Source organism: Cavia porcellus, unplaced genomic scaffold (genome assembly GCF_034190915.1).
Source record: "Cavia porcellus strain 051 isolate PalLab524CR breed Dunkin Hartley unplaced genomic scaffold, mCavPor4.1 scaffold_17, whole genome shotgun sequence".
In the NCBI taxonomy this organism is placed as follows: Eukaryota; Metazoa; Chordata; class Mammalia; order Rodentia; family Caviidae; genus Cavia; species Cavia porcellus.
In genome coordinates this window covers 71,814,517-71,828,962 of record NW_026947500.1, presented here as the reverse complement: position 1 = coordinate 71,828,962, position 14,446 = coordinate 71,814,517, and the positions used below count along the sequence as shown (strand labels likewise).

General features: G+C 52.5%; 1 protein-coding gene across 1 annotated transcript; it reads right to left on the bottom strand.

Annotated features, from left to right (window-relative positions):
- Positions 1–14: 14 nt before the first annotated feature.
- On the bottom strand, positions 15–13,075 carry LOC134471054 (3-galactosyl-N-acetylglucosaminide 4-alpha-L-fucosyltransferase FUT3-like). The gene is made up of 2 exons (XM_063228776.1): positions 12,924–13,075; positions 15–4,047 (listed from the first exon to the last, which is right to left on the bottom strand). The coding sequence occupies exons 1-2, from the start codon at positions 13,026–13,028 to the stop codon at positions 2,923–2,925; spliced, it is 1,230 nt and encodes a 409-aa protein (XP_063084846.1). The 5' UTR covers positions 13,029–13,075; the 3' UTR covers positions 15–2,922.
- Positions 13,076–14,446: the final 1,371 nt, after the last annotated feature.

Genomic DNA, 14,446 nt, shown 5'->3' with positions numbered 1-14,446 from the left:
ATTGACCAGTGAGAGCCTTGAACACAGGGATTTATTAAGCAGCTTACAGGATCAAACACAGGATGGTGCACAGAAATGGATGAATCCAGAATGGCCATCTGAACTCTGGAGCCTCGGAAGATACGGCAGCACCACAAGGCCAAAGGTCCCAGAGCTCCCGGTAGAGTCCCGGGTGCGGGTCTCAATGTTGGAGTCTGCACGGGAAGCCTGAAAAACACTGCAGGCCAAAGCACACAGGAAATGCTGAAGACCCTGGCCTCTCCAAGAAAGAGCAAAGCATCCTTTCCTTTTCCGTGCTGGCCGAGCTGGGAGCCTGTGGCTTGGTTCCAGCCACGACTGGGTGTGTGTCACCCCAGTTTGCCAGGAGACACACCCAGGGCCTTCTGATCTGCTTAGCAGTGCTTATGAAGTGAAGTTGACATGTCATCACTAACAATCATTTAAATCAGGTCCTGCCAAACACTGTTGTGTTTGAGAGACAGTGTTCAGCCACCCGCCTTTTGCTGGGGATGACACAGTATGAACACTCACATCTCTGCCCCCTGTCTGCCCTGAAAAGTGACACCGGAACAGCCTCCTGGCCTGCATCGACTCCTGACCAGCCTGTGCTGACACCAGCGGGCCGCTGTAGCTCTCCTGCTGGGCAGGGGGCCTTCCAAAAGGTGAGCTGACCGCTGTGGTGCTGGGTAGCACCTGAAGTACACGTGATCTTCCTGCCTGCCCTTCTGATACGGCAGCACTCGGAAAGGAACCTTGTGGCTGGCACCACAGACTCAGCAGCCCCGGCTACCACAGAGACCCGAACACCGACACTGCCGACTCAGTGCCCCTCGGCCATACCCGGGTTATGCTGCTGGCTCAGTGGGACACCTGGCACCTGTTGACCTGGAGCCGCTCTTATGATTCTACAAGAGAAGGCTTGGCAGCAGCAGGGTGGGCACTTTTGGATCTAAAGGGCTCTGTAGCTTTACCCACATGGCTGGGCACCGAGAAGGACGCTGGTCCATAGGCAGACCCGCTGGATGAAATGGTGGCCGACCATAAGGCCATCGGTGCTTTGTTTTCTCCTTGTGAAAAACTCTGAAGGGTTTTCTTGTAAATCAGGTCTTTGGCTCCCAGGTGGCAGAGCAGTCTGGAAGGTGTCCTGGCTTTGCTGGATAACTGGTTATACTCACTCTACAAGGCCACGTGGCACACGTACATCTCTTCCTGCCGTGAGCCAGTACGATGGGGGGGGGCTCTTGCTACTTTCTTTTCTTTTTAATTTTTTTTGTCTGTTTCTATTTCTCGGTACCAGGGAACAAACTCACGACCACACCCTTGCAAGGCAGGCACTTATGCCCCTGAACTAAATCTCCAGCCCTGTCCCTAATTTGTTTTAATTGCACCTTCCTTTCATTGGCACTCTGAAGAGTCTTTTGTTGGCTCGTCTTTGGGTCCTTGCCTATTTTTAAAGAAGCCTTCCAGTGACATTTGCCTGTAAGTTATTTTGGCTGGGATTGGCCTGTAACCTCACAGAAACTGGGACTGGGACGAGAACTCAGTCCAAGAAAGAAATGCAGATGAGAAGGTCAGTGCCCTCAGAGGGCTGCATCCAGGCTAAACCATTGTCAGACTCTGACTTAAAGCCTGCCACCAGATAAAGCTACACCACTAAGTTACATCAACTCAGTTGGCACTGTGAAGCCTGCCACCAGTGGCAGCTGGATGTCACTTGCCGCTCCCTGAGAGGGTTTGCACATGAGTGTGGGAACAGTTGATTTGTGGTCTCTGGGCAGTCCAACCTCTGCTAATGTGAATCTGCATTTGCAGCACCTCCCCATGGCTAGCATCACCGCCTCAGCTCCACCTCAGGTCATCAGCCAGATTCTTGTAAGTCACTCAGTGTCAGTCCTGCATGTGTGCAGGTCGCAGTGGGCTTTGTGCTGCTGGGAGAATCCAGTGCTCTCTGGTCTGACAGGTGGCAGAGCTCAGGTGGTGGTGAGTGGTGGGGAGAGGCTGGAAATACAGAGGAAGCCTCCCCCACTGCTCTGCCACCCCTCACACCTGCTGTGTGGCCTGGTTCTTATGAGGCCACAAACAGCAATCAGCACTGTACTAGATGACATCCTTCCCTTTTCCCCCATATGTGAAAATCACAGCTATCTCTGGATGTCACCACGTGACCCTGGTTATGGCCCAAAGCACGCCGTGGTCAGAGCTGTTATTCTAGAACAAGAAGGACACACAGCCTTTTCCTTCCGTCACAGCCACTGGGGAAATAAGGACAGCAGGGCCTGTCTGCGGGGCCCACGGGCAGGAAACACCATCGGGGAAAAAACGGCCAGAGCAGCTGTCACTGGTGGGTCTGATGGGTGAGGTCCCCGGCTGCCTGGCCACCACAGCCAGGGTCCCCAGCAGGGGAGGCTCCTGCAGGCTGGACCCAGGAATTGAGAAACCAGACAGCTGAGATCCCCTCAGGGTGATCACAGCAAGTGAGAGCCTCGCAGGAGATTTCCTCCTGCTAGTGGGACCAAGGCAGATGGGACTCCAGATAGGTGACACCACACAGTTAAAACCCCCTTAAAGAGGGTCTGGGGACTTGGCTCAGGAGAACAAGTGCCTACCTGCCAAGCCCGGGGTTGTGAGTTGAATCCCAGGTACAAAAAAAGAAGCCAGACGTGGTAGCACAAGCCTGTAATCCCAGGACTCAGGAGGCTGAGGCAGGAGGATTGCTGAGAATTCTGCACCAGCCTGGGCTACAAAGTGAGCTCATGGACAGCCTTAACTGCTTGGGGAGGCCCTGGCTCAATAAGACAAAAAGAAACAAACAGAAAACTAAAATACCCCTCCTTAAGTTTTAAGGCCCCCTCAAATTGCACCACTCATAAGGTGAATCCCAAGAGGGGAGCTCCACTGGGGAGGCCAGGCCAGCCGGTCGATTCACTTGAACCAGGCTGCAATGCTGGCCACTGTCTGGTACCTGGGCCCCTCCTGCAACCGCCAGCAGGCCTTGCAGAAAGCCAGGGTCCAGTTTCCGATGCCCACCTGCAGCATGTCCCGCCAGCGGAAGTGGCGCAGGTATTGGGCATCGTCCTGGTCCAGGGCCAGCAGGTGCTGTGCCAGGGCTCGGGGGCTCGGGAAGTCGTCCACGTGGATGAAGGCGTCAGGCGGCAGGACGCGCTCGTAGTCTGTGCGGCTGGGGCCCAGGACCACGGGCACGGCGGGCGCCCCCAGAGCATTGTTCCACAGCTTCTCGGTGATGTAGTCGGGGTGCTGCGAGTTCTCGAAGGCCAGGTAGAACTTGTAGCGGGCCAGGCGCTCCTGCATGTCCTGGCGGGGCAGGGGCAGGTGGCCCCTGCCGTACACGTCCACCGGGAGGTGCAGGCGCAGCTGGTTGTAGTACCCCACCCGGGCCGAGTTCTCCTTCCAGTTGGACACAACCCAGGCCACCAGCTTGGTCTTGGCCGTGAGGTTGAGGGGCGGGGCGGGGAGCTGGGCGTCCCGGGGCTCCAGCCAGCCGTAGGGCGTGAAGATGTCCGAGTCCCTGCGGTAGGACATGGTGAGGTTGAAGTAGCCATCCAGGGCCTCCAGCTGCCTGCAGTGGCTGGGGGACTCCAAGCTGAACCACACCCAGCGCTGGCCCGGTGGCCGAGGCGAAGGTGGCAGCTGCCTCTTGGGTTTGAAACTGATGTCCCGGTGGTGGACGATGACCGCATCGGCCTGGGGGTACACACTGCGGTTGGCGGTGATGCGGCAATCGGCTGTGCCCGGCCGCATCTCCGAGCAGCGGGACAGAGCCACTGGCTGGCCGAATGGCCAGGTCCACAGCAGGATGAGCAGGCCCCGGGGTGCGGGGGGCTGCGTGGTGGAAGCCAGCCCTGGGGTCCTCTGGGGAGTTGTGGGGACCACGTCTTCCGAGCTGGGCGCGGGTGTAGGGGACCCCGTGGGAGGGTCCCAGGTCACCCTCAGGTAAGAGAAGAAGCAGATGGACAAGAGCAGCTGTAAGAGCAGCCCGGAGAGACAGTGCCGCCAGGGACCCCGGAGCCACTCCATGGGCCAGGACAGCTGCGGGAGAGGGGAGGACACAGCGTTACAGGGGCAGGGACCGCGCCTGGGAAGAAGGTGACTGACCAGGTTAACCGCATTGGGGATGCCATCAGGAGCGTCACTGTCCTTCTTTAGGAATGAGGATTAAGATGACATGACTCGGCACAAGTGGAACTATCCCATGCAAACCCTGGCCCCAGAGAAACCTGGCCAAAAAGCCACAAGTGGCCACTCACATTGGTAAGGTCAGCACTGAGGAGGCTGAGGAGCGAGGACTGGGAGCTCCAGGCCAGCCTGCACCGGGTACCACATCTTCTCAAAGCCGCACCTGTGCTGCCCACAGACTCAGCCTGGACACAGCATGGCTCTCCGGAAAATCTGGGCAGAGACCGGCAGGTGGGCATTGGAATGGACACTGGGGACCAGCGAGCAGCTTCGAGGCCAATGGAACAAAGGTGGACACAGTCCACTGCAGTCCACCTGCTCAGTAGAGCATTGCTCGCGGAGACCAGGAAGGGAAGCCTGGACCCGCTAGCCAGGGCTGGAGGGCAAGGCCAAGAAAGCGAGGAGGAGCAGCCGCACACAGACACCCAGCTCAGGGCGCTGTGGCCAGGTGAACGCAGAGACCCTCCGTCCATTCACACGCACTGGACTGGGCTGTGGCTCAGGGTGAGCGCTGGGCTAGCAAACAGCAGGCCCTGTGTTCTGCTCCCAGCACTGCAGAAAAAGATGGAGTTTAAATCAAAAAAGCAAAAGGGGCTGGGGATTTAGCTCAGTGGCATAAGCGCCTGCCTTGCAAGGGTGCGGTCATGAGTTGGATCCTCAGAACTGATAAAAAAGGAAAAAACCAAAAAAACAAAAAAACAGATCAATTGAAAAATCAAGTGACAGAAGCTGGAGGGGAAGACAGAGTGGGGAGTTACTGTTTTTTGAGGCGCTTTGCTTTGTTTTTGTCTTTTTGACACCGGCTCTCTCTGCAGTCCGGGCTGGCCTTGAGCTCACTGTGTAGCCCAGGCTGGTCTCGGACTCACAATGACCCTCCTGCCTCAGCCTCCCGAGGGCTGGGATTGCAGCCGTGCACAATTGTGCTGGTGAGTTATTGTTTAATGCATATAGTGTTTCTGAAAATTCTCAGAGGTGGATGGTAGAGAAGGCAGCACAGCAGTCCCTCTTTCTCCCTCTGCTCCTTCCTCCCTCTCTGCCTCTCTGTCTCCCCTTTTACACAGGAATTGTGCCCTGGAAATGGGTGCAAGGAAAAAAAGGGCAGCATAAAAGCTGGTAGCAAAATACAGTCTCTCCAGGACCTGAAGTTGAAAGGCAGCAGCCTCCTGGGAAGCAAAGGAAGAGCTCCAGAAACCAACCAGAGCTGACCATCAGCCCAGAAAGCAGAGACACTGAAGGCAAAGCAGAAGAGAAGCAAGCGCCCTGGAATCCTGCCCTGGCTGTGGGAGAGGCCGAGCCCCACGCAGTCACCGTTCGCTTCCCCTGCCTGCCAGGTCCAGCTCCAGTCAGCTAAATACATCCTGTAGCTCAGGAGTGAAAAGCCAATGGAGACCTTCTCCTAAGTTAACACAGTCTGTTAGCTGGCAGAGTCCTCGGACCAGCCCAGGTTCTGCTCAGTTTCCTGCATTTTCCACTCTAACCGTTCGTTCCCTGTTTGAAAAACTAAATAAATACGGGCCGCCCAGAGACAGCCCTCGTCTCAGCCCCCAGAGGCTCGAACTCTGCAGAGGGTTTTGATCAACCTGGAGCCCTAAAATCCCACCACTGTCTCATTTATTTAAGCCTCTGCCATACACTTGTTTGGGAGATTGGGGACCCTGGCCAGGTCCCCAGTAATCAGAATAACTGGAGATTTCTCATGAGAAATAGAGAAGCTCTGGAGAGCTTAGAGTGAAGTCCTTCATTCAAGCCATAAAAGAATACAATAGTTAAACCAGACATTCATAGCCTGCAAAATTAGCTTGCAGAATCAATGGCAAAGTTTCCACAGCAAAGAAATTCATAACCCCTAAACCAACATTGCAGAAGATAGTCAAGAGTATGCTAGACAGGCAGACAGACTGACAGAGGAGCCACCTACCGCAAAGAGGTCACAAGGAAGTATAAATCTAAGTGGGATAGTATGAGCCAAAGAAAAACTAAAGCAATCAACACTGGAAAAACCAAGCAATGCCAGAATTCAGGACACACCTTGCACTGTCACTTTCAATGTCAGAGTTCTCAACTCCATAATCCAAAGACAAGGACGGGTGGATTTGATCCTAAACCCAAATGTACACGTCTCTTTCGTACAGGAGACACAATGCATCCAAAACAAACAGCACAGATTGAAAATGAAAGGGCAGAAAATGATTCCATTCAATCAAGGCCTCAAAACAAACAAGCTTGAGGTCCTGAGTCCAAGGCTCAGTACAAAAAAAATGCAGATAGACACCAATATAATCATACAAAGGAACTTCAGTACCCCACTCTATCAACTAAGGTAAGCAGAAAAAAATCAGAAAAGGACTATCAGTGTTAAACTACAGCATTAAAAATGATTCAACAGGTATCTGCAGATTGTACCATCCAACAACAGAATTCACATTTTTCTTTTCTTTTCTTTTTTTTTTGTCTTTTTCATTTTTATCAGTACCAGGGATGGAACTCACAACCGCTTGCTTGCAAGGCAGGTGGTTATGCCACTGAGCTAAATCCCCAGCCCCAGAATCCACATTTTCCCAACATCACATGAAACCTTGTCCAAAATAGGCCATAGTTTGTGCCATAAAGCATGCCTAAGTAAATGCAAAAGCATTGAAGTAATCCTGAATTATACCAGAAGAAAACTAGAAATCAACAGAGTAAGCCACAGAAACTATGCAAACACATGAAGATTAAACAATAGGTTACTCATAACCAGGGAACCAACAATAATTCAAGGAAGAAATTGAGTTTCTAGAATTGAATGACTATAGAAGTGTAAAACACCAAGCTTATGGGACAGAGCTGGGCAGGGTGGTGCACACCTGTCGTCCCAGCTCTCAGGAGGCTGAGGCAGGAGGATCGCTGTGAGTTTGAGCTACAAAGTGAGCTCAAGACCAGCCCAAACTGCACACTGAGACCCTGTCTCACAAAGACCAAAAAAAAAAAAAAAAAAAAGAAAGAAAGAAAAGGAAAAAGAAAAAAACTCCCGTGACATAGTGGAGGCATTTTTAAGAGCAAAGTTTATAGCTATAAATGAAATCATCAACTGGTAGCATAACCCCCCCAAAATGTGATGATTTCTGTAAAGGTTCTAGAGACACAGAAAGGTAGGGCCTGCCTCCCACTGATGCAAGCAACCAGTGCCAGAGGCCAGGCCCCACCACGTGAGGTGTGACAGCTGCCTCCTCCAAGCTGGTCTAGATTTCCCTCCCCATAGCCCAGGGCAGTGGGGGCAGGACTAACCAACTGCCCTGATCCTGGAGAGGAGGGACAACCAGAGCCCGAGGCTGTGGACACTGTCCACCTCAACTCTTACACTCCTATCTGAGGTCAGTGTCCAGCAGAGACCGGAAGGCTGACACCATTTCCTGCCCACCACTGGGAGAAAGGTCATGCACTGAACGCCTTGGGTGTGACCAATCCGGGGTGAACGGACACAGGGCTGTGACCGGCTGAGCTCCAGACACAGATCTTGGAAACAAACCACTCCTTCAAATGCACAGGAAGTTTTTCTTTGACTTGGTCTTTTCTGATTTTTCTATTTTCATCTTTTCTTCATTGCATTCTGTGGGATTTGGGGTCTACCCCTCCCCTGCCTTCCTTTTTGTTTTTTGGAGACAGGGTCTCACTGAGCAGTCCTGGCGGCCTCCGTCTCTAGGGGACCCTCCTGCCCCAGCCCCACCTCACTTTTTTCTCTTTTGCATTCCCCATTGATACTTTTTTCAAATTTTGCTTCTCTCATTCTCTGGTTTTTCACCTCCCCAACTTTTTCTAATACCACTGTTAAGGCGCATGAATGTGCAGGCACCTCGTTAATGATGCCATTGCTGCTGACTGCTGCTCTGTCAGCAGAGGGAAGTTGTGCTGGGTGAACTTTTACTGTGGATCAACAGTGGATGCCTCTGACTGTTCACAGTGCCGTTTTTGGATACACTGTTTGTCCCTAAGGTTCGCCAACACAAGTTTGTATTTGATGCAGGAATGGCGCACGGTTTCTCACCACAGCCCAGGGGTCATAGCTGCTCACTGCTGTCACAGCTGTTAATGGCTATTAGTTGGTTTTCTTGAGATGGCACTATCTGCCTGCCTTGGACCCTTAATGGTACCGTGGCCCATCCTAGAGAAAAGGTTATTTGCCCAAACAATGGAGGAGGCTGACTCTGGGGACGGGCAGAGGCTGGTACTTAGTCATGTCCCGGAGGCGCTCACTGAAAGGCGGACATGCGCCAACGCGGTCTCCACACTGGAAACAAAGCGGTGCCCTGCAACCAGCTCGCACGCTTCAGCACGAATGCCAAGCAAACGAAAACAAAGCTGGCAGCCACGCCTGCAGCCAACCTTCCAAAGCTCCCAACCCTAACCCAGCCTCCGTTTGATCCATGAGGTGTCAAAGGGGAGGAAACCAAAAGGCACACACCCAGGTTGTTTGAAAGGATATCAGGGGGATAACAGATCAATAAGGCACTTAGCAAGCTCACAGGAGGTATCAGTAAACAGATACTGGGCCAAATAAAATTATCTTGGCAAGGCACCAGAAGACACTAATTAAAAGCTAACAGAGCTAAACAAAACAATGCAAAACATGAATGACCAGCATAGAAGAGAACTAGCATCCATCAAGAGACTCCAAACAGAAAATCGAGAGATCAAAAATTCTATCATCAAAAAAAAATTATATCAAGCTGAGGATTTAGCTCAGCGGAATAAGCACCTGCCTTGCAAGCGCATGATTGTGAGTTCGATCCCCAGTACCCATAAAAAAAAAAAAGAGAGAGCCATCAAAAATTCTATCAAGAGAGTGCACAGCAGAATTGATTGCTGTGGGTGGCACACGCCTGAATCCCAGCCTCAGGAGGCTGAGGCAGGAGGATCAAAGTGAGTTCAAGGTCAGCCTGGGTTGCATAGCAAATTCAAGGCCAGCCTGCACTACAAAGTGAGACCCTGTCTCAAAAGAAAAAATAAGCCAGGCATGGTGGTTCACGCCTATAATCCCACTACTCGGAAGGCTGAGGCAGGAGGATCATGGCGAGTTTCAGACCATGAGCCTGGGCTACAAAGTGAGCTCAAAGCCAGCCTGGACTGCATAGAGACCCTGTCTCAAAAAGACAAAGAAAAAAAAGAATGCTATTCATACCACTTAAAATTTATAACAATAGTCACCAAATACATTTCACTCAATAAAAAGATACTTATATTTGTGGATTCCTTTAAAACATCTTACAAATAGTGGTGGCTCGTTTGTGCAGGGTTTGCAAAACGTCAGGATGCTTTTGGCTTTTTCTGCGGCCACAGTGGCCCTCGTTTTCTCAGATAGTCACGTGGGTATTGCTGGCAGCTCCAGCTAGTGGAATGATCAACTTAAAACCTGAGCCAGCTGGCAGCAAGACATACAAATCACTGCCCCGTCATGTGTGTGCTAATGAGTAGTACCTTTCAGACAGTAAGAGAACTCGAGAGATGGATCCAACAGCTTCCAGGTGATGCAAAGAAGGCTGGTCTGAGATTACTTGGAATTTAGAGTAAGGGTTGAAACAGTAATAAAAACCCCAGCCATTGGGACACGTCCACGCCCAGACAGACTCCCTGCAGAATTCCACACAAACCTCAGGGAAGACCTAATGCCGACACTTCGTTAAGCTCTGTGACGGACCAGAAAGGGAAGGGGTGCTCCCCAACTTTCCTGGAAGCTAGAATTACCCCAATTCCCAAACCAGGCAGGAATCCAACCTAAAAAGAAAAGTATAAACCAATCTCTTTAATGAACAGAGACACAGACATTCTCAACAAACAGAATCCAACGAATCTTCAAGAAGATCAAACATCAGGACCACGTAGACTTCATTCCAGGAATGCAAGGATGGTTCGAGTTACGCAAGTCAGCAGATAAAACGCACCACAGGAACAGAAGCAAGGACATCAAACAGACACGGGCAAAGCCTTTACAAACCCCTCACCCTTTCACATAACGATACTGAGGAAAGTGCATATTCTAGGACCTCACTGCAGTCTGACAAAAGCCACATTAAAGGGGAAAAGTGAAAATTTTCCCTCCAAAAGCAAGAACAAGACAAAGACATCCCCGTCAGCACCTCTGTGCAACACAGTACCAAACATGAGCAAGGACGGTATGCAGGGAAAGAAATAAAATAAGGAGACGCATAGGAAAGCAGGACGTCACATGACCACGTGCTGGGTACATGATTTGTGTACAGAAAATCCCCCAAAATGCACTGAAAGGGTTCCTAAAGCAATAGCTACATTGAATAACGTAGCCGGTTACAAAGTCAACATGTCAAAATGCAGAATGTCCCTGTACACTGAACCTGCTGAGCAGAAAGTCGGGAAAAATGCCAGTCACAGTAGCACCCAGAAACATTAAACACATAGCAGTTCACTGAAACAAGGAAGTGCGACACGACCACAGTGACAGCGCCAGCGCTCTGGAACAGGAAACTGCAGTGCACACCTAAACTGGAAAGGTGACGGGGCGGGTGGCTCACGCCTGTAACCTCAACATGTGGGAGGCTGAGGCAGGACGACTGTTATGCGGCCAAGTTCAGCCTGAACCACACAGCGAGACCCTGCTCAAGCAACAACAACAGAAAGCAGAAAGATGCCCCTTGCTCCTGGGTAGGCAGAAGCAATGTATCAAAATGGCCACACTTCAAGGCTGACATACAGATTTAACACAATCCTAATCAAATACTAACAGCATTCTTGGCAGAACTGGGGAAAACAATCTTAAAGTTCATATGGAAATAAGAGAGGCCCGAAACAACAAAAGCCATCTTGAGTAACAAGGGTAAACGGGGACGCATCGCAGTTCCAGGCTTGAAAGTATGTTACAGAGCTACGGTGACAAAAACAGTGTGGTTAAAACACAACAAAACCCCAGCATGTACTGACACAAAAAGCAGCATGAGGGCCAGGAAACAGAAGAGAGGGTACAGAAACTACCACAGGCACATTCACTATTTAATCTTTGACAAAAGGGCTAAAAACATCCACCGAAGCAAGACAGCCTCTGTAATGAGTGGTGCTGGGAAAACTGACAGGAGATTGAGTGCAGACCTGTCATCTCTCACCATGTACTAAACTAAAATAAAAATGGATCAAAGAAGGAAATTTTAAAACAGAAGCACTTATCCTGCTGGAATAGAAAAACAGGTAAATCTTTTGACATCATAGGTGTAGACAAGGACTTTCTGAGCAGAACCCTGGTTGCACAGGAAATACAGGACTGAGAACCAGCTAATGGGGTCATTTCAAATTTAAAAGCTTCTGCACAGCAAAAAATGACTGAAGAAAAGACAACCTACACGATGCAAAGAAACTAAAAAATTAGACCCCCTACTTAAATAAGAGACCCAGTCACAAAATAGTAAAATGAATACACAAGCCACACAAGAAAGGTAAATGACCAATAAATACATGAAGAGGTGCCCACCATCACTCTGCATTAGAGAGTTGCAAATTAAAAAACACTGAGGGTTCGTCCTGATGATGGCTGTCATCAGGAAATCAAACAACAAATGCTGGTGAGTGTGAAGGAGAAAATGAACCCCTCTGCTCTGTAGGTAAATATAAAGTGGCGTAGGCACTCTGGAAATCAGTGTGCAGAGTCCTCAGGAAGCCCAAACTAGAAATTCCATTTGGCCCCGACGTCCCCCATTCTAGGTACCTTCTCAGACGCATTGGGGACATCACGCTAGCTAAGTCTGCAAGCGGTGTAAGATTCGAGGGGCAGGTAAAGCGAGGCAATCTCCCACGATGGAGAATTATCGTGCCTTAAAGATATACCGGGGTGAGTCGTCTGTAGGCAACTGAGGGCACCCTGAACCATGATGCTAGGTAAAAAAATCCAATGCACAGGCTTACACGCTGTATGATTTCTCTTCCATGAGAATCTTGAATTAAAAAGGATCAAAATCAAAAGTAGATCATGGGAAGCAGGGGACAGGGCTCTCTCAGATGGGAGGGGATGGAGCGTTGGCGTGAGGGAGGGACGGGGACCAGAGGAAGAATTAAGATGTGCTGTGCACAGGTCCAGCTCCCCACAGGGAATGGAAGCACGGCAGCCTGAACATATGTGCTAATAAAAATAAAAAACACAGCTGGGGGTGGTGGTGCTCGCCAGTCATCCCAGCACTTGGGAAGCTGAGGCAGGAGGGTCACAGTGAGTACTAGGCCAATCTGGACTGCACAGCGAGACCCTGCCTAAAAAATCACATGCACTTGCCATGCACGTGGACATGCGTCTGTGGTGGCCGCTCCTCAGAGACAGTCCAGGCCTGGGCAGGGGCTTGGGCGAGGGTGGAACGGGAGAACCAAAGCCTGGGATGAGATGTCACCCAGCCCGGACAGCAAAATGTTTTTCCTAAAAAACTGAAAAATGGCCTTTTTTGCCTGCATATTTTAGAGACAGACTCTTCCCAATTTTCCCAGGAAGGCCACAGACTCGGGATCCCCTTGCCTCAGCCTCCAAAGTGCTGGCATGCGTCACCAAACCTAGCTGAAGGTGCCACTCGGGGGGGACATCATGGTGAAGGCGAGACATGCCCAGAGACACACACGGACCAAAGCCTCCATGGGAGCAGCCAGGCTGCAGGAAGACGGGAAGGCAGGGGCGTGGACACGAGGGGAGAGGCCCAGCCTGGAGTCACCAGGGCGCTGGGGGGTTGAGAATCTGTCCTGAGAGCCCTTACCTGGGAGGCAAAGACAAGGGACAGCTGCTTCTTGCGGCGATGATGGCAGAAGGAAGTGGAGCCACGGCCAGCGCTCGGCCCAGTCTGGCCCTCTGCACCGGGCATCAGGTGACCTTTCTGTATGGCCCTGGCCTCTCACCCAAAAGCCAACAGCAGGGCTCCTCTAATCCTTCCCAATTACACTTGGGAAGACTGTTGGGTTGGGCAAAGTCCAAGGCCCCACCTCGGCCTGGGCCATGCTGGGTGTCTCTGGGCTCCTGGCCGGCTGCTCCTCCAGTTCGAAGTGGGAGTGGAGCCCGTGGTTCTCAGACAGGGTTCCATGATGGCCCCGGGGTTTCCTGGGTGGCAGGGCGGGGGCGGCAGCCCCACGTTTGCGGTTCCCCACTCCTTTCCTCTCCTGTCTATCCTGGAACATTCCGCCGTGCTGAGGGGTTAGTCACTGCGGGCAATCACCAATATTAATAAATTGGCATAACATCCGTTGAGAAAGCCAGGCGCCTTAGGGTGGCGCCCTCCTGCAGTCCGGGCACTCGCGCGGGAGGCTGAGGCAGGAGGGTGGCTGCAAACTTGAAGTCAGACTCGGCCACAGAGAGCCCAGGGCCAGGCTGAATTACACAGGGCGACTCAGGCGCACAGAGACACAATGACGGGGTGAGCAAGAAAGCAACTGCGGGGCCGGCGCGGGCCTGCGCGGTTTGCGGCGAGGGCCAGCATGGCTTCGGGGCAGATTAATCTTTACGCCAGTGGCCAGAGCCCAGGCCAGCAACAGCCCGAGACGTTCTGGGGCCTCCAAGCACGAAATAGGGCAGCAGCCGAGGCCGCGGTGCAGCCCTCCGGCGCTCAGGGCTGGCGGGGAGCAGCCGGCCTGCACCCCTTCCGAGGGGCTCCGGAGCTGCGCCCCACCCCGCCGCGGGCGCCCTGACCGGCCCCGGCCACGGGGCCCCGAGTAATACAGCAGACGCGCCCGGAGCAGGAGGCGGCAGGCCGGACCCGGACCCGATCCTGCCGCCTCCCAACCCAGGGGAGCGCGCGGGGCACGGCACCATTACCGTCAGGGGGCGTCCGCTCCTCTCCACAAGACGCCTTTGGAAGAAGGGAGGGGCGCCGTGGCGGGCCGAGCCAGGGGGAAGGATCTGGGCCCACTGAGAGCAACCCCGAGCCCCCACAGCTGCCCTTCCAGAAGGTTCCCTGGCTTCAGCCCCGCCCCCTCACTCGAGAGCCCACCCCCGCTGGGGCCGCCCTGGAGCCCTGCACCAATCACAGCCCTGGGCTCGGACCAATCACCGGCCTGCAGCTGCTATATAAGCAACACTGGCCCGCATGCACGCACGCAGGCACTCCAGAGTCAGTCTAGGTGGTCGCTTGCCATGCAGGGTCTCCTCTACTGAGGCAAGGCTTCTGTTAAAGCGGGCTTGCTCTGGGGCCCCGCTCTGGATAATTTCTCAGGCGCGAGTGCTCGGAGAGTCCTGTGAATCTACTCAGGATTCTTATCCTGCGGTGTGGACGGAGCAGTGGCCTCAAGA

What these genes read in the sequence shown, in the direction of transcription:
- LOC134471054 (XM_063228776.1), bottom strand. Translation starts at nt 13,028, where the DNA reads ATGCCCGGTGCAGAGGGCCAGACTGGGCCGAGCGCTGGCCGTGGCTCC. An exon ending in CCCTTGTCTTTGCCTCCCAG is followed by an intron (nt 4,048 to 12,923) that starts GTAAGGGCTCTC and finishes CCTCTCCCGCAG; the next exon opens with CTGTCCTGGCCCATGGAGTG.